Here is a 17,727-nt window from a genome sequence, read left to right on the forward strand (position 1 = left end):
TTACTATATACCCGATGACTATTATTAAGTGTTGTACCTTATGATTCTTGACGAATGTATCTTTTATTTTCTTAACCTGGATATAAGGAGGAACTTTCTGACCGAAAGAACCATCAACCCATGGAACAGAAGTTGCCCTTGGAAGTTGTGGGAGCGCCATCACTTGAGACTTTCAAGAAGAGATTGGACTGCCATTTGTCAGAAATGGTGCAGGGTCTCCCGCTTGGGCAGGGGGGTGGACTAGATGACCTACAAGGTCCCTTCCAACTCTGATTATCTGTTATCTGTTCTTTTATGTACACTGAGAGCATATGCACCGAAGACAAATTCCTTGTGTTTCCAATCACCCTTGGCCAATAAAGAATTCTGTTCTGTTCTGTTCTGTTCCATTCTTCCGCTCCATTCCATTCCATTCCATATGTTCTATTCTATTCTATTCTATTCTATTCTATTCTATTCTATTCTATTCTATTCTATTCTATTCTATTCCATCCCATCTATTCTATTCTATTCTATTCTATTCTATTCTATTCTATTCCATCCCATCTATTCTATTCTATTCTATTCTATTCTATTCTATTCTATTCTATTCTATTCTATTCTATTCTATTCCATCCCATCATTTCTATTCTATTCTGTTCTATTCTATTCCATCCCATCATTTGTATTCTATTCTATTCCATATGTTCTGTTCTGTTCTACTCTACTCTACTCTACTCTACTCTACTCTACTCTACTCTACGATGAGGTTATCTAGTTGGGTAATGAAACGTCTGCAGGGAAACAAGCAAGCTCAGGGTGCCCCAAGGACCCCACAGGACGTGAGGATCTTGTCTGGATGCAGAACGCGGGCATGCAGGCAACTCCGGGGTTCAGCATCCCCCCTCACCCCCCCCCGGGGAACCCGTCACTGTAGGTCCCTCGTGTGTCCCCCCCACCCCGTCTCCTTTACTGCTTGAGGCCGTGGGCAGCCCTGTCCCTCCCCCCCCCAAGGACCGCGGAGGGGGGGGAAAACGTCCTTCCCCTCCTTAGCCGCGCCTTTGCCCGGCCCACGCGTGGGGCGAGGAAGGGGCAGGCGGCGCCCAGCAAAGCGCCCGCTTTCGCTTTCGCCGCGGCGGAGAAGGAAGAGGCGGCGATGGCGCTCCAGGATGTCTGCGGACTGTCGCGCGGCGGCTGGGATTCGCCTCTCCCCGGCGCCGGAGCCCGCCATGGGCTCTCGCACTACGCTTTCGGGGTGCGGGAACCCCAGATGGCGGTGCTCCAGGGGATGCAGGTGAGGGAAGGAGGGGGGGAGGAGGGATCGGAGGGCCGGGCGGAAGAGGGAAGGACGCCCCCAAGGAGTGGCCGTCGAAAGGCGTGGGGATGCAAAGTGCACCATGAGCATATGCAGAGTGCTCATCCACCCGCACCCCACCCCGAACCTCAACCCAACACCCCCCTCCCCCTCCCCACCAAAAGGCCCGTATTGTTTGACACGATGCCCAGAACGGGACGTCAATCTTCTCAGGGCGGACAGTTTTTCTCCAGAGAAAAGTTGTCCCAAAAACTTTTTAGCAGCCGGATGACGGCGAGGGCGAAGGATTTGGGGGGAAGTGGGGGGGTTGTTTAGGCCCGATTCTGAGCCCCGGGGAGGGCTTGGCTGGGTCGCCTCTGGCTCCTGTCCTCCCCCCCTCAAACACACATACCTGGAAGGCATTAGAAAGGCCCGGCCTTTGGCTCAGATTTGGGCCAAGGTTTATGTGGTGGAGGGAGGGAGGCGCCCCAAGGGAGTGGCTTTTGAGAACCTCCGGCAAAGGGCACCTGAGCGTATGCAGAGTGCTTCCCCCCCCCATCACCCTCCCCGTTCTGTTCTGGTGCTCAGAACTGGACATCCACCTCCTTGGGGCAGGAAATTCCCCCCCCAACACCCCCCCCCCCAAAAAACTTTTAGCGCCCGGATGACTGTGGGGAAAAGGAAGTGTGTGTGTGGGGGGGGGGGTTTGAGACTGCAGGGAGGCCTCCCGCCTTTTCCCCCCTTGGCTCAAGTTTGTGTGTGTGTGTGAGAGAGAGAGAGAGAGAGAGAGATTGTGCTGCTGGGCAGAAGAAGGAGGGAGGCAGGTGCCCCCAGGGAGTGGCTTTTGAGACATGAGGCGAAGTGCACCTGAGTGTATGCAGAGTGCTTCCCCTCCCCATAGCCCTCCCCGTTCTGTTCTGGTGCTCAGAACTGGACATCCACCTCCTTGGGGCAGGAAATTTCCCCCCACCCACAAAAAAACAACAAAAACTTTTAGCACCCGGATGACTGTGGGGAAAAGGAAGTGTGTGTGTGGGGGGGTGAGACTGCAGGGAGGCCTCCCGCCTTTTCCCCCCTTGGCTCAAGTTTGTGTGTGTGTGTGTGAGAGAGAGAGAGAGAGAGAGATTGTGTTGCCAGGCGGAAGAAGGAAGGAGGCGGGTGCCCCCAGGGAGTGGCTTTTGAGAGACATGAGGCGAAGTGCATCTGAGCTTATGCAGAGTGCTTCCCCCCTCCTCCTTCAGATCTGGTACCCAGAACGGGACATCCACCTCCTTGGGGGCACTAAAATCTCTCCCCCCACCCCCAAAAGAGCCGTTTAGTGCCTGGATGGTGATGGGGAAAAGGAAGTGTGTGTGTGGGAGGGGGGGGCTTGGGCCCAATTCTGAGGCCCGAGGAGGCTTCCTGCCTTCTTCCCGTGGAAGGCAAAGGTTGGCCCTTCCTTGGCTCAGGTTTGGGCCAAAGATTGTGTGTGTGTGTGTGTGTGAGAGAGAGAGAGAGATTGTGTTGCCGGGGCGGAAGAAGGAGGGAGGGAAGTGCCCCCAGAGAGTGGCTTTTGAGACAGGCGGCAAAGTGCATCTGAGCGTATGCAGAGTACTCTCCCATTGCTCTTCCCGTTCTGGTCTGGTACCGAGAATGGGACATCTACGTCTTCGGGGCACTAAATTCCCCTTCCCCTTCCTCCCACCCCCCCAAAAAAGCCTTTTAGTGGCCGGATGGCAGTGGGGGAAAAGGAAATGGGGGAGGGCGATTTTGAGCCTGGGGGGGAGTCCCTTTGCCTGGCCGCCTCCTGCCTTTTTTTCCCAGTGGAAGGCAAAAAAGTCAGCCCTTCCATGGCTCAGGTTTGGACCAAGTTGGTGTGTGTGTGTGTGTGTGTGTGTGTGTGATTGTGCGGCCGGGCAGAAAAAGGAGGGAGGGAGGCAGGTGCCCCCAGGGAGTGGCTTTTGAAGACATGTGGCAAAGTGCATCTGAGCGTATGCAGAGTGCTGCCCCCCTCGCCCTTCCCGTTCTGATCTGGTACCCAGAATGGGACATCCACGTCCTCAGGGCCCTAAATTTCCCTTCCTCCTCCTCCCCAAAAAGCCATTTAGCACCGGGATGGTGATGTGGGAAAAGGAAGTTTGTGGGGGGAGGACTTGGCCCTGATCCTGCACCACAGGGAGTCCTTTGCCTTGGCCGCCTCCTGCCTTTTTCTCATGGAAGGCAAAGGTTGGCCCTTCCGTGTGTATGTGTGTGTGTGTGTGTGATCGTGAAGAAGAAGGAGGAAGGAGAGAAGAAGGTGCCCCCAGGGAGTGGCTTTTGAGACATGAGGCAAAGTGCATCTGAGTGTATGCAGAGTGCTGCCCCCCTCGCCCTTCCCGTTCTGATCTGGTACCCAGAATGGGACATCCACGTCCTCAGGGCCCTAAATTCCCCTTCCTCCTCCCCCCAAAACAGCCATTTAGCACCGGGATGGTGATGTGGGAAAAGGAAGTTTGTGGGGGGAGGACTTGGCCCTGATCCTGCACCCCAGGGAGTCCTTTGCCTTGGCCACCTCCTGCCTTTTTCTCATGGAAGGCAAAGGTTGGCCCTTCCGTGTGTATGTGTGTGTGTGTGTGTGTGATCGTGAAGAAGAAGGAGGAAGGAGAGAAGAAGGTGCCCCCAGGGAGTGGCTTTTGAGACATGAGGCAAAGTGCATCTGAGCGTATGCAGAGTGCTGCCCCCGTCGCCCTTCCCGTTCTGATCTGGTACCCAGAATGGGACCTCAGGGCACTAAATTCCCCTCCCCTCAAAATGGCCTTTTAGCGCCCAGATGACAGTGGGGAAAAGAAGAGCGGTGGCGGGGGGGGCGCTTGGGCCTGATTCTGAGCCCCAGAGAGGCGTCCCGCCTTTTTCCCACTGGAAGGCAAAGGAAGGGGCTGAACTTGGGCCAAGACGTTGTGGGTCTGTGCGACGGTGTGGCCAGAAGAAGCCGCTCTTCCTGCTGACAGAAAGGAACAGCGGAGGGTTCTCCTGCATCCCAGTCACCATCCTCATCGGGGGGACCTTTCCTCTCCTCTCCCGCCCCTTCCCGCCTCCCCTTCCCCTCCACAGCCCGCCGAGGTCCTGAAGAGCCTCTCGGAGAGTAGCGGCTCCCAGTTCGAGCCGGTCCATGGCACCACCACCCTGGCCTTCACTTTCCAGCATGGAGTCATCGTGGCCACCGATTCCCGGGCAACCGCCGGCAACTACATCGGTGAGCAATACTGTGGTTTAGGAAGAAGAGGGCAGGATGGGGGGGGGGGGAGGGGTCGTGGGGGTAGGATCAAGCCCATCTGTTGTTGGCTGTTGTCTTTTCTTCCGGGTATATTAAGAAGTAGAATAACAGAGTTGGAAGCGACCTTGGAGGTCATCTAGTCCAGTGACCGCCAACCAGTGGGCCAGGGACCACTGGTGGTCCGCGATAAAATTTTGGTATGCCGCGGAGAAATGTCACCCCCAAAGCAATGAATCCAGGCCGTACGGGAACACAAGGCTGTGCTGCCCACATGGCCCGCAGGGACACAAGGCTTGCGTTGCAAAAAACACAAGGTAGTGAGGGGAGGAGGGAAAGTGGGGAAGGGGGGAACTTGCCTCACTCATCCCACGTACCTGGCCTGGCCACCGGGCTTGTTAGGAATGTAAGTCACCTAACAGTTATTTGGGTTGGAAATATATAAACTAGGATAGACATTTTAATACTGTATCTTTAAGAGAATGCTCAAACTGTAATTGGGTGTGGTTCCGCAAATGGCCATAAGATGGAGCCAGAAACCTGGAGTGTGTCTCAGTGAGTCTCTGTTTCCTTCTGTTGGAGAGAGTTGCCGTTCCTCCTAATGACTGTTACTGATCGTTGATGTAAGTCTGTTACTGAACTATTTTTGATACTGGACTTTGATATTTGGATTATCCCTGAACTGAACACTGACTGCTTTACCTGTGAATGACTTGGACTGCTTATCTTGGACTCTGCTTAAACCTTTATGGGAAGTAAAAACCTATGTTTACTGTACAGTGTACCTGTGTGCTGTGTGTTTGTTATTCTTCACTACTCTCACTACGTCTCCCTGTATGCGCTCATTCTCCTAACGGGGAATTACCTCAACAGGGCTGCTTCTTTCCGCTTCTTTCTTCTTCTGCTTTTAGCTGCATGCAAGGAAAGCAGCAAAAGTCTTTCTTTCTCTCCCCCCAACTCTGCCAGAAATGAGTCTTTGCGACCCTGCAAGGCATCCTGCTCCAACAGGCTGCGCCGGCACGACGAGTCTCACAAAGACTCATTTCTGGCGGAGTTTGGGGGAGAGAAAGAAAGACTTCTGCTGCTTTCCTTGCATAAAGCCAAAAGTCTCTCTCTCTCTCTCTCTCTCTCCCCCCCCCCCTGAGAACAGAGCTGGAGACAGCATCCTGGGATCCCAAATAAAGAATGATTGATTGGTAGGACAACGGGGTGGGGAATTTTCCTGCAGACTTTTGGGGGTTTTTCCCAGGGTCTCTGGTCCGCGGGATTTAAAATTATGAGTTTGGTGGTCCCGCGGGCCATGTGGGCAGCGCAGCCTTGTGTTCCCATGCAGCCTGGATTAATTGCTTTGGAGGTGACATTTCTCTGCAGACCACCAAAATTTTCTCGCAGTCCACCAGTGGTCCCTGGCCCACTGGTTGGCGACCATTGATGTAAAGGCTTCAGGCTTTGTGCCACTGTAGCCCACTCCATCAAATGCAGCTTAACTATTCCAGCTGCAGTTGGCAAAAAGCAGATAGATGCCTTTTTAAATAAAATCTATTCATCTGAATGCAGCTTCCTTCTGATTTTTGGTGGGTGTGCAGACTCTCTTGTTAAGCTGCCCAACAGGAGTGCTGAGTGGGCCTAATCTGTTCTTGTCTTCCTTTCCACCTCTTACGCAGATTCTTTGCTGTGCAACAAGGTGATCGAAATCAACCCTTACCTGTTGGGCACCATGTCTGGATCCGCGGCTGATTGCCAATATTGGGAGCGTCTCCTGGCCAAATATTGCAGGTACGGATTGGATGCTGGCGCTTGATTGGCTGCACCTGGACAGCCAACTGTTGGAGAAATGATATAGGGACTCCTGTTTGAGGAGGGGGTTGGACTAGATGACCCACAAGATCCCTTCCATCCCTGTTAAATCTACTCTAAGAGTAGAGTAGAGTAGAGTAGAGTAGAGTAGAGTAGAGTAGAGTAGAATAAGTTGGAAGGGACCTTGCAGGTCTTCTAGTCCAGCACCCGGCTCAAACAGGAGAACCTATACCTGTGATGGTGAACCTATGGCATGCGTGCCACAGGTGGCATGCAGAGCCATTTGTGCGGGCAGGCGAGCCCCAGCCAAACTTACCTGCACTGCGCATGCATGCGCCTGCCTCCCAGCTGATTTTCGGCCCGTTTGAGGCCATTTTCGCCCTCCCGGTGGCTCGAGGAAGGCCTCTGCAGCCTCGGGAGGCTGAAAAACAGGTCTTCCGGAAATACCGGAAGTGTTGAAATGGGCCCGTTTTTCAGCCTCCGAAGTCTGCAGAGGCTTCCCACAAACCCCCCGGAAGGCGAAAACGGCCTCCCCTAGGCTCCCCTGGTATTTCCGGAATGCCTTTTTTTCAGCCTGCCGAGGCTGCAGGGACTTCCCTTGAGCCCCTGGAAGGTGAAAACAGCCTCCCCTGGGCTCCAGAGGTCCTCCAGGGGCTGAAAATGGGCACTTCCGGTATTTCCAGAAGGCCCATTTTTCAGCCTCCTGAGGCTGCAGGGACTTTTCTCGAGCCGCCCGGAGGGTGAAAACGGCCTCAAACGGGCCGAAAATCAGCTGGGAGGTGCACACACATGTGCAGTGCAAGTAAGGGGGTGGGGGTGTTGCACATGCATGCGCAGGGGGGCGCATTGCATTGTGGGTGCTGGTGCGCGTGGATTATCACAACAAAAAGCTTCGCCATCATTGACTTATACGATTTCAGATAGGTGACTGTCTAGTCCATGGGTGTCAAACTCACTGCATCACGTTGCCGTCACGCGACGTTTTTCCCGTTCATTGAGCTGGAGTGGCTGTGGCCTCAGCGTGACACTTCCGGCCTGAGGGCCTCCAGTTTGACGCCCTCCGTCTAATCTCATCTTAAAAACCTCCAGTGATGGAGCACCTACGATTTCTGAAGGCAACTTCTGTTCCACTGGTTAATTGTCCTCACAGTTAGGAAGTTTCTCCTTAATTCCAGGTTGCTTCTCTCTTTCATTAGCGCCCATCCATTTTTTTTCTTGTCCTGCCCTCTCTGATGCTTTGTAGAATAATTTGATCACCTCTTCTTTGTGGCAGCCCCTAAACCTGCTAATAATCCATAGCCATCTTTCTTTGGGTCATCAGTGACCAGATCGAGTTAAGAAAATCAAGCACGGCACAAATAAAAACTGGGCAGACAATCCAAAATTGTAAGCTTAGTTGTCAAATGAGTGCCAGCTACGCAATCATGTCGTCAATGAATACTTCAGCTTACATGAATACTTCATGAATACTACATGAATACTTCATGTATTCATGTAGTCAGTGAATACTTCAGCTTCAACCATAACAACACTAGAGCAAACAATAGATACAAACTCAAGGTTAATCGCACCAAACTTGATTGCAGGAAATACGACTTCAGCAACAGAGTGGTCAATGTCTGGAATACTCTACCTGACTCTGTGGTTTCTTCCCCAAACCCCAAAAACTTTAACCTTAGACTATTGACCTCACTCACCCCTTTTCTAAGAGGTCTGCAGGGAGCGTGCATAAGCGCACCAACATGCCTACCGTCCCTGTCCTATTGTTTATATACATACATATTTATATTTATATTTATATTTATATTTATATTTATATTTATATTTATATTTATATTATTATTTATATTTATATTTATATTTATATTTATATTTATATTATTTATATTTATTTTCTTATATGTATCCATGTATTCATAACTATGTTTTTACTTATACCTGTTATCTTGTAAGCAATTGACAAATAAAAATAAATAAATAAATAAATAAGCAAGGGTTTGGGGATGAAGATCACAACTTGCCCTAGATAAGGGTGCCAGGGGTAACCTTGGCTCGGTGTAAAGCCAGTAGGATCCTGGGACCCTTTCTCTTATACGGTGGAATCTTCAGGTCGCGAATGTTCCTGTTCGCAACCAAATCGGCTGACGAACAAAAAAATCCACCCGATTTTTGAATCCGGTGACGATTCAAAAATGGGGTGGCGAACAAAATCGGTGTGGAAAAATTCCCTTTCCGCGCTGATTTCCCCTTCACCACCAATTTTCTTTGAGTGCGCACATGCGCAGTTTGTCGTGCTTCTGGACATGACCAAATCGGGTCACGACCGGAGTCCGGGAATGGATTACGGTTGCGACCCGAGGCTCCACTATACAGGGAATCTGATGGGATCCATTGAGGTTAGATAGAAACTAAAGACCTGGGGAGAAATGGAAATATCTGGATGAGGGGAGGTGTGGAGTAGGAAGACAGGTCCTCTTTCTCTGACCCTGCCTTCCTTCTGCCCTCCCAATGCAGACTGTACTTCCTTCGGAACAAAGAACGGATCAGCATCTCGGCTGCCTCCAAGCTCTTGGCCAACATGCTGGCCGAGTACCGGGGTATGGGTCTCTCGGTGGGCAGCATGGTATGCGGATGGGACAAGAAGGTAATGACTGGCAGGGAGGGAGGGAGGGAGGGAGGGAGAACAGATGAGCCAGAGGACTTGGGAAGGGGAGGGGAGGGGCGTGGGAGGGCAGGGGAGGGGAGAAGAGAGGAGAGGAAGGGAAGGAAAGGGAAAAAGAAGGAAGACTTTTTGAAGCACAGCTATTCTAGCAGAAAATCAAAAGAAGGGTGGGTTTTTAAGCATCAGTTTGGAAGAGTGAGTTGGAATTAACCTTAGACTGTCTACTATTGACCTCACCCCTTTCCTAAGAGGCCTGTAGGGGGCGTGCATAAGCGCACCAATGTGCCTACCGTCCCTGTCCTATTGTTTTTTTTTTCTTATATGTACCCATTTCATGTATTCATAACTATGTATATACTTATACCTATTATCTTGTAAGCGGTTGACAAATCAAATAAATAAATAAAATAATTAATCCAGGGGTGGGTTTCAAAAATTTTAGCAACAGATTCCCTGCCTGGTTGCTTGGTGGGTGTGGCCATAGTGGGCGTGGCCTAGTCAGCCTCCTGCATCATATCAGGGAGGCATTTTTGCCCTCCCTGGGCTCCGGAGGCTTTTCTCGAGCCTCCGGGAGGGCGAAAACGGCTTCCCCGGGCTCTGTAGGCTCCGTGGAAGTGGGCAATGTGGGCCCATTTCTGGCCTTTTGGAACTTCTGAGAGGCCCGTTTTTCGCCCTTCCTGAGCCTCCGTGCATGCCCTGCACTTACCTGCATCCAAAACGGGCCCCGTGGGAGGGGCAGGGCAGGGTGGGCAGGGCCAGCCAGGACTGGGATTTGGGGGTTATCCGAACTGCACAGAACCCCCAGCAGCCCACCCCCTCAATGTATCTGATACTGCAGAGTTGCCAAAAAGTGTGGCTCAGTCACAGCTTAAGTCAGGGATGTCAAACTCACACTGGGAAACAGTTGCTATGTGGCGTATCGGGACTTTTTCCCCAGTTCACTAAACCTGGGGTAAGCGTGGCCAGTGTGTGACACTTCCGGCCCATGGCGTGCGAGTTTGACACCCCTGGCCTAAGTGATCATCCCTTATGAGCTCTAGAGCAGTGATGGCTAACCTATGACACGCGTGTCACTCGTGACACGCCGAGGCACTTTTACTGACACGCCTGTTGGTGTGGGGAAAACCTGCACATTTAGAGGCTGCCTGTGCTCTGCTCCAATCCCTGCTCCCTGCTTGTTGCGTGGAGGCGTGGTGTCACCGCTGCCGCAAGATCTTTGCAGCAGAGAACCAGTTTTAACCGCCATAAACTGAGGTTTGTCAGTTTCATTACCTCAGATCCATGAGGTTCACAGCCCTGTAAGGCGGCCTTCCGATCCCCACATCCTGCACCTGCAGCCCTGAGACCAGGGAGACAAGTTTCACAGCCCTGTGTGATCACCCCAGCCCAGTCCATCATAAACCAAATTATTGATATTTCTTGAAGTGACACACGACCCGAGGAAGGCTACACTTTTTCCCGATTTTCGACACACCAAGCTGAAAAGGTTAGCCATCACTGCTCTAGAGTGAAAGGGCGAGCCTTTTCTGGGGTTATTTTGGTTGGGGTGGGGGGTTACGGTATTTTTTAGAAGGCATAAGATGGCTTGTCCAGCTGTCTTGACAGCCATACAGAAATGGTTTACTGTATTATTTTTTTCCTGGACCATTCTTTTTTCTTTTTAGAATGTTTTATCCCACCTTTATGATTTGGCAAACATAGCTAATATTCCTTCCTCCTTCCATTTATCCCCACAGCAGCCCTGTGAAATGAGTTGGGCTGAGAGAGATTGGCCCAAGTTGGCTTTCATGGTTATGTGGCGGGACTAGAATTCCTATTCTTCTGGTTTCTAGCCTGGTGCTTTCATCGCTACACCAAATTGGCTCTGTTTTTATTTTGACTTCGTAGTCTAGCCTGGGAATTTCTTGGTGGTCTCCCACTCGAAAGTAATCAGGTCGAACCAATGATCAGTGTAGATTGGCCAGGCACCACTGTGGCAGTGGTGGGAGTTAAACTTTTTTTATTACCAGTTCTGTAGGCGCGGCGTAGTGGGCTTTGCTTGGCTTGGCTTGGCTTGGTGGGCGTGGCTTGGTGTCCATGGCAGGGGAAGGATACTGCAAAATCCCCATTCCCTCCCCTCCCCACTAACCTGCTTTCCAGCTCCTTTCTCCTGTGCAGGGCAACCAAAGGAGACCCAGCCAATCAGCTGGGACTCGGGAGGCAGAGAATAGATGGGGGCGGGACCAGTCAGAGGTGGGATTTGCCGGTTCTCCAAACTACTCAAAATTTCCTCTACCGGTTCTCCAGAACCGGTTAGAACCTGCTAAATACCACCTTTGTACTGTGGGTTGCTCTTAAGTTTGTGTCCTGCCCATGTTTGGAGTCAAGAGGTGGTATCCAGCAGGTTCTGACCGGTTCTGGAGAACTGGTAGCGGAAATTTTGAGTAGTTCCGAGAAGCGGCAAATCCCACCTCTGATTTTACAGTATCCTTCCCCTGCCATGCCCACCAAGCCACGCCCACAGAACCAGTAGTAAAAAAGATTGAATCCCACCACTGTGAATTGGAGTGTAACCCTTGACCACACCCTGGAGCAAGGAGTGAAGGGGCTGCTCCCTGGCCAGGGCTGGGCTGCACAATCTCTCTGGGAGGGGAAACAAAGGCAGGACTGAAGAAAGTCATGATTCCTTCCCTTTTTCAGGGCCCTGGTCTGTATTACATCGATGACAAAGGAGCCCGGCTGAAAGGGCCCCTTTTTTCCACGGGAAGCGGAAACACGTTCGCCTACGGAATCCTGGATAGTGGCCACCGGCCCGACCTCAGCGTGGAGGAGGCCTACGACCTTGGCCGAAGGGCCATCTGCTATGCCACTCATCGTGACAGCTACTCGGGCGGCATGGTAAACAGTACGTTTCCCAAGCAGCCACGGGGTTCCTTAGGCACCCTGTGATCCCGAGCATTGGACCGTGCAAAATTAGAGGCTAATTTTGCACGGTCCCTTAACTGACTTTCCACCGATTTCTGTGTCCTGCAGTGTATCATATGAAGGAAGATGGCTGGATCCGTGTCGGGCGGACAGATGTCAGTGACTTGCTGTACCAGTATTCGGAGGAGAAGAAGTGAGATGGGCAGATGACCTCAAGCATGGAGATCTTCTGACACTCAGGGCTGGCAGAGAGGAAAGGGGATGGGGGAACCATCCCTATGTCTTTTCACGGGGCAACAATAAACCGTATTTGAGCTCATTTTTCTTTCGGCTCTGATTTGTAATTTAAATTTTTGGGTTTTTTTTCTGTATTCTGCACAGTAGTGCAGGGTCCTAACCGCCGGTCCGCGGACTGTACCGGCATGGAACAAGCCTTACCGGGCCGCTGGTTGCTGGGCGCCACCATCTTTTTGGTAAAAAAGCAATTTTTCATCAAAAAGATGGCGGCGCCAGCGCTTCGATGAGCTTTTCCGGGTAGAAAGCCATTTCTACCGAAAAAGCTCACCGGGCGCTAGCGCCGCCATTTTGACGAAAAATCACTTCGTGACGTCACCGGAAGTGATTTTTCGTCAAAAAAGATGGCAGCGCCCAGCTGACGCCGGAACCGGGCCGCGGCGCCCAGCTGGCGCCGGAACCGGGCCACGGCGTCGAAAAGGTTGGGGATCCCTGCAGTAGTGGATTTGCGAGCTGTGTAGATGCAGATAGATAAACTCCACAAAACATCCATAACAAAGGACATTTATTGGTTCATCAGGTATCCTCATAACTCACATTTGTGAAGAAGTTCTTCTTTAATGACCAATCCTTTGTATATCTGCCTTGTAGGTAAAAGATGGTTATCTCCTAACCCATCTTGTAGCGATAGAAAGAAGCTGCCATGAGTTCAGGCAAAAGTGAGCAAAACTCCCCCAACCCATCAAGGGTCAAATTAGTGACCAATCGGGATTACAGATGTGGCCACGTGACATGAACTACATTTCCCAGGATACCTTTAACTACATTTACCATGATGCATTCCCTTAAGGGGACAGCTCACAATTCCTAAGTAACTACCAATTCCCATGGGACAGCACAGGGGGTGTCTTAAGGAAAATATGTCACTGATAATAGAAAAGAAGACATTGGTATTATTCAAGATTCCTGTTTTGAATCTTCAGAGAGAATTTTGGAGGAATTTTCTGAGGAAATTCTGGCAAGGGCCACATATTTTTTTTAATTTATAAGCTAAATCTTGTGTCAGTTTCCCCGCTTTATCTGGAAATATATTCAACTCAGATTTTTATTCTTACCAACCCCACACCTCCTAATTCCCATCTTCACTAAACGGAGTTTCCTCCACAGTTTCTAACGGCCCCCCCTCCCTAGAAGAATGAAATGTTTTTGGGAATATTAAAAAGGCAGGATAGAATATTTCCCCTAAATCAGAAATGGAAAAAAAATGTTAAGGGAGGCAGAAACAGCCCCAGTCTCCCTGCCCCACGCAGAAACTGAGGAGGCCAGCTTTCAGAAATGCAGATTTGGTAATCCATTTGGAAAGACTGGGCCAGACAGAAACTCCAGATCAGCAACACAATTAGATAATTCAAAGGTTGACAAAATTAGCTCAGACAAACGCCTAGTATTTGCATTTCCCCTTTTGCCTATAGAGCCAGCTATGTAACCCTATGTGACCTCATAAGAATCCAGAAGGAAGCCCCCCTCCCCCTAAGAATGAAATATTTTCGGGAAATATTAAAAGAGGCAGAATATTATCCCCAAAGAAGAAATGGAAAAAAACATGTTCTTAAAGGCAGAAAACAACCCGTTTCCTGCATACAACTCCAGCAGATGCCTGAAATCTTTAGAGATGGATATTTTGTAATTCATTCAGGAAGACTGGGACAATCTATTCACAAATAAAACACCTTCAGCTCCAGCTGATGGAATTAAAAATTTACATTCCTCCACCCAAATTCTAAGAACAGGACCAGAGGTGGGCTTTGGCTGGTTCGCACCGGTTCGGTCAAACAGGATGTTAATTTTATGCCCAGTTCAGTGAACTGATAAATCCCACTACTGGCTGGCCCTGCCCCATCCCGTCCCCCACCACACCGTTCTGGCTCCCAGGTTAGTGCAGCAGGCTGACTAGGCCCAAAACGGGGCACAGGGGGACGCACCATGCCCCCCCCATGGCCCATTTTGGCTCCCAAGGTGGTGCAGGAGATCAACTAGGCCAGTGATGACTAACCTTTTCAGCTTGGTGTGTCGAAAATCGGGAAAAAGTGTAGCCTTCCTCGGGTCGTGTGTCACTTCAAGAAATATCAATAATTTGGTTTACGACGGACTGGGCTGGGGTGATCACACAGGGCTGTGAAACTTGTCTCCCTGGTCTCAGGGCTGCAGGTGCAGGATGTGGGGATCGGAAGGCCGCCTTACAGGGCTGTGAACCTCATGGATCTCCTTTCCTCCTGTAGCGTTCCTGAGGTAATGAAACTGTCAAACCTCAGTTTATGGCTGGTTCTCTGCTGCAAAGATCTCACGGCAGCGGTGACACCACGCCTCCACGCAACAAGCAGGGAGCAGGGATTGGAGCAGAGCACAGGCAGCCTCTAAATGTGCAGGTTTCCCCCACACCAACAGGCGTGTCAGTCAAAGTGCCTCGGCGTGTCACAAGTGACATGTGTGTCATAGGTTAGCCATCACTGAACTAGGCCCAAAACAAGCCATGGGAGGGGCACGCCATGGGCTCCCCCACAGTTTGTTTTGGCTCCCAGGTGGTGCAAGAAGTTGTCAAGGCCCAAAATGGGGCATGTGGGGCACTTGGGGTGCACTAGACCCCTCCCTCCCTGTGCCCCCATTTTGTTTGGCAGAATGTTGCAGGAGACTGAGTGCTGTCACACGCCCTGGCCACGCCCACTATGGCCACGCCCACCCAACCACACTCACCCAGCCGGTCATTAGGGCAGAGAACTGACTGTTAAATTATTTGAATCGCACCACTGGAACAGGACACGACCTTTTTAGGGCCTTAATAAGATTAACTCACCACCAGTGAAATAGCAAAAGACACAAAAGCCCCTTCACTGCACAATCCCAAGCACAGTTCAAACTTCGAAGTCACAGAAACCTATAAAGATCCCTTCTGCTTATTCAGCCATTTTGTCAGCTGTGCCAGTTTTGTCGGTTGTGCTCATCAATAAACAAAGTCCGTTCCAATCGGCATCCATTTTATTTCCAGCGCTTTTCTCCTGGTTTGGAACCAGACCGGATTTTTCTTCCTACGGATGTCTGAACGGGAATATATCACTTGGATTGTGAAAAAATAACATCGGTATTATTGAAAATTCCTGTTTTGAATCTTTAGAGGGAGCTCAGATTTCTATTTCTACTACCACCACCCCCCCCCCCGATTCCCAGGCTGCACTAAACAGGGAATTTTCTCCACAGATTCTACCCACAAGAATATCCTGGCAAAATTGCTCAAGAGTCACTCCAGGTGAGTTCAAGCAAGTGAGAAACACTGAACTGCAACTTTAAAAAATAATAATCAATGTTTGAAAATAGAATGCAGGTTTGCAGAGAGAGGATTGGCAAGGGATCAAAGAACAAGAGGCAGGGAGTAGGATTCTTTGGGGAAAACTAAATGCGGATCCCTGAAGAACCATGATTATAAAGATGTGTTTTTAATTGTGTATAATTTGTTCCTGACTTCCAAATCCTCTAAAGATTAACTAATGCCACTCTATAAAGCCTTAGTAAGACCACACCTAGAGTACTGCATCCAGTTTTGGTCAACACATTATAAAAAAGATGTTGAGACTCTAGAAAAAGTGCAAAGAGCAACAAAGAGGATTAGGGGACTGGAGACTAAAACATATGAAGAACAATTATAAGAACTGGGCTTGGCTAGTCTAGTGACGAGAAGGACCAGGGGAGACATGATAGCAGTCTTCTGATATTTGAGGGGCTGCCACAGAGAGGAAGGGGTCAAGCTATTTTCTAAAGCACCCGAAGGCCAGACAAGGAGTAATGGATGGAAACTGAACAAGGAGAGATTCAATTTAGAAATAAGGAGAAACTTTCTGACTATAAAAACAATCAACCAATGGAACAGCTTCCTTCAGAAATTGTGGGAGCTTCATCACTGGACTGATCTGTCCGACATGGGGTAAGGTCTCCTGCTTGGGAGGAAGGGTTGGACTAGATGACCTACAAGGTCCCTTCCAACTGTGTTGTTCTGTTACTGTCCAGGCCACTGCATTTTGGACCGGCTGCAACTTCTAGGTTCAAGGGCAGTCCCATGTAGACTGCACTGCAGTAGTCCACTGCAGAGATGCCTAAGGTATGCGTGATTATCCAAAGGGCACCGGGAAGGGCAGCAAGTTGTGCCTACTTCAATAACCCCGGCTTAAGGAAGCCATGACATAGTGTACAGGTAGTCCTCAACTTATAACGGTTTGTTTAGTGCAGTGGTCACCAACCATTGGGCCGGGGACAACTAGTGGTCCGCAAGAAAATTTTGGTGGTCCGCAGAGAAAGGTCACTCCCAAAGCACCCCCCAAAGCAAGGCAAGGCCGAATAATACGCCCATTTTCATCACTTCCGGTATTAGAAGAAATGACGAAATGGGCCTATTCACCCTGAAAAGCTTAGCAGAGGCTTTTCCCAAGCCTCTGGGAGGCCAAAAAAAGGCCTCAAACCAGCAGAAAAATCATCTGTGAGGCGCACACATGTGCAGTGAGGTAAGTTTGCCTGTGGCTCACGTGCCGGCACAAATGTCTCTGCGTGCCACTTGTGACATGCATGCCATAGGTTCACCCTCACGGCCCTACACCATTTCTGACAGATGGCAGTCCAATCTCTTTTGAAGGTCTCAAGTGATGACACTCTCACAACTTCCGAGGGCAACTTCTGTTCGATTGGTTAATTGTTCTCACTGTCAGAAAGTTTCTCCTTATTTCCAGGTTGAATCTCTCCTTGTTCAGTTTCCACCCATTATTCATCACGTGATCAAAATTCAGATGCTTGGCAATTGACTCATATTTGTGACGGTTGCAGTGTGTCATCCCTTTTGGCGACCTTCTGACAAAGCCAAAGGGGTAGCCAGTTTCACTTCACCCAACTGCAGTGATTCACTTAACAGCTGTGGCACGAATGGTCATAAAATGGGGCCAAATTCACTTAATCAATGGCTCCTTCAGCAACAGCTGAATAGTCATGACCTTGTTGATGATCCAAGCACTGTAAAGGATCTTGGAATACTCATCTCTAATGATCTAAGTGCTAGAGCCCACTGTAACTATATAGCCAAAAAGGCATTAAGCGTTGTTAACCTAATCCTACGTAGCTTTTCTCTGGTAATATCACATTAATAACTAGAGCAGGGGTACAACATTGGCAACTTTAAGACTTGTGGACTTCAACTCCCAGAATTCTGGGAGTTGAAGTCCTGATATTAACAGTTGAGAAAGTCCAGAAATATTTCACAAGAAGAGTTCTCCACTCCATAGTTGCTAGAATATCTTATGCCACCAGACTTGAAATTCAGACCCAGAAAACCTTGAATTACGCCGCATTACGGTCTGATCTAAGTATGGTATATAAAACAGTTGCAATGACTTACCTGTCAATGAATACTTCACCTTCAACCATAACAACACAAGAGCACACAATAGATACAAACTCAAGGTTACTCTACCCGACTCTGTAGTCTCTTCCCCAAACCCCAAAAACTTTAACCTTAGACTGTCACCATTGACCTCACCCCTTCCTAAGAGGTCTGCAGAGCGGCATAAGCGCACCTTGAACGTGCCTACCGTCCTG

The 17,727-nt window shown here is 49.9% G+C and overlaps 1 protein-coding gene across 1 annotated transcript; it reads left to right on the forward strand.

Annotated features, from left to right (window-relative positions):
- Positions 1-745: 745 nt before the first annotated feature.
- PSMB8 (proteasome 20S subunit beta 8) lies at positions 746-12,184 on the forward strand. The gene is made up of 6 exons (XM_026688302.2): positions 746-1,273; positions 4,343-4,484; positions 6,167-6,278; positions 8,814-8,943; positions 11,641-11,845; positions 11,974-12,184. The coding sequence occupies exons 1-6, from the start codon at positions 1,136-1,138 to the stop codon at positions 12,060-12,062; spliced, it is 816 nt and encodes a 271-aa protein (XP_026544087.1). The 5' UTR covers positions 746-1,135; the 3' UTR covers positions 12,063-12,184.
- The last annotated feature ends 5,543 nt before the right edge of the window (positions 12,185-17,727 follow it).

The sequence above is a fragment of the Notechis scutatus genome, chromosome 2, assembly GCF_049901735.1.
Source record: "Notechis scutatus isolate UNSWTSFEM ecotype Mainland chromosome 2, rNotScu1.2, whole genome shotgun sequence".
Taxonomy (NCBI): Eukaryota; Metazoa; Chordata; class Lepidosauria; order Squamata; family Elapidae; genus Notechis; species Notechis scutatus.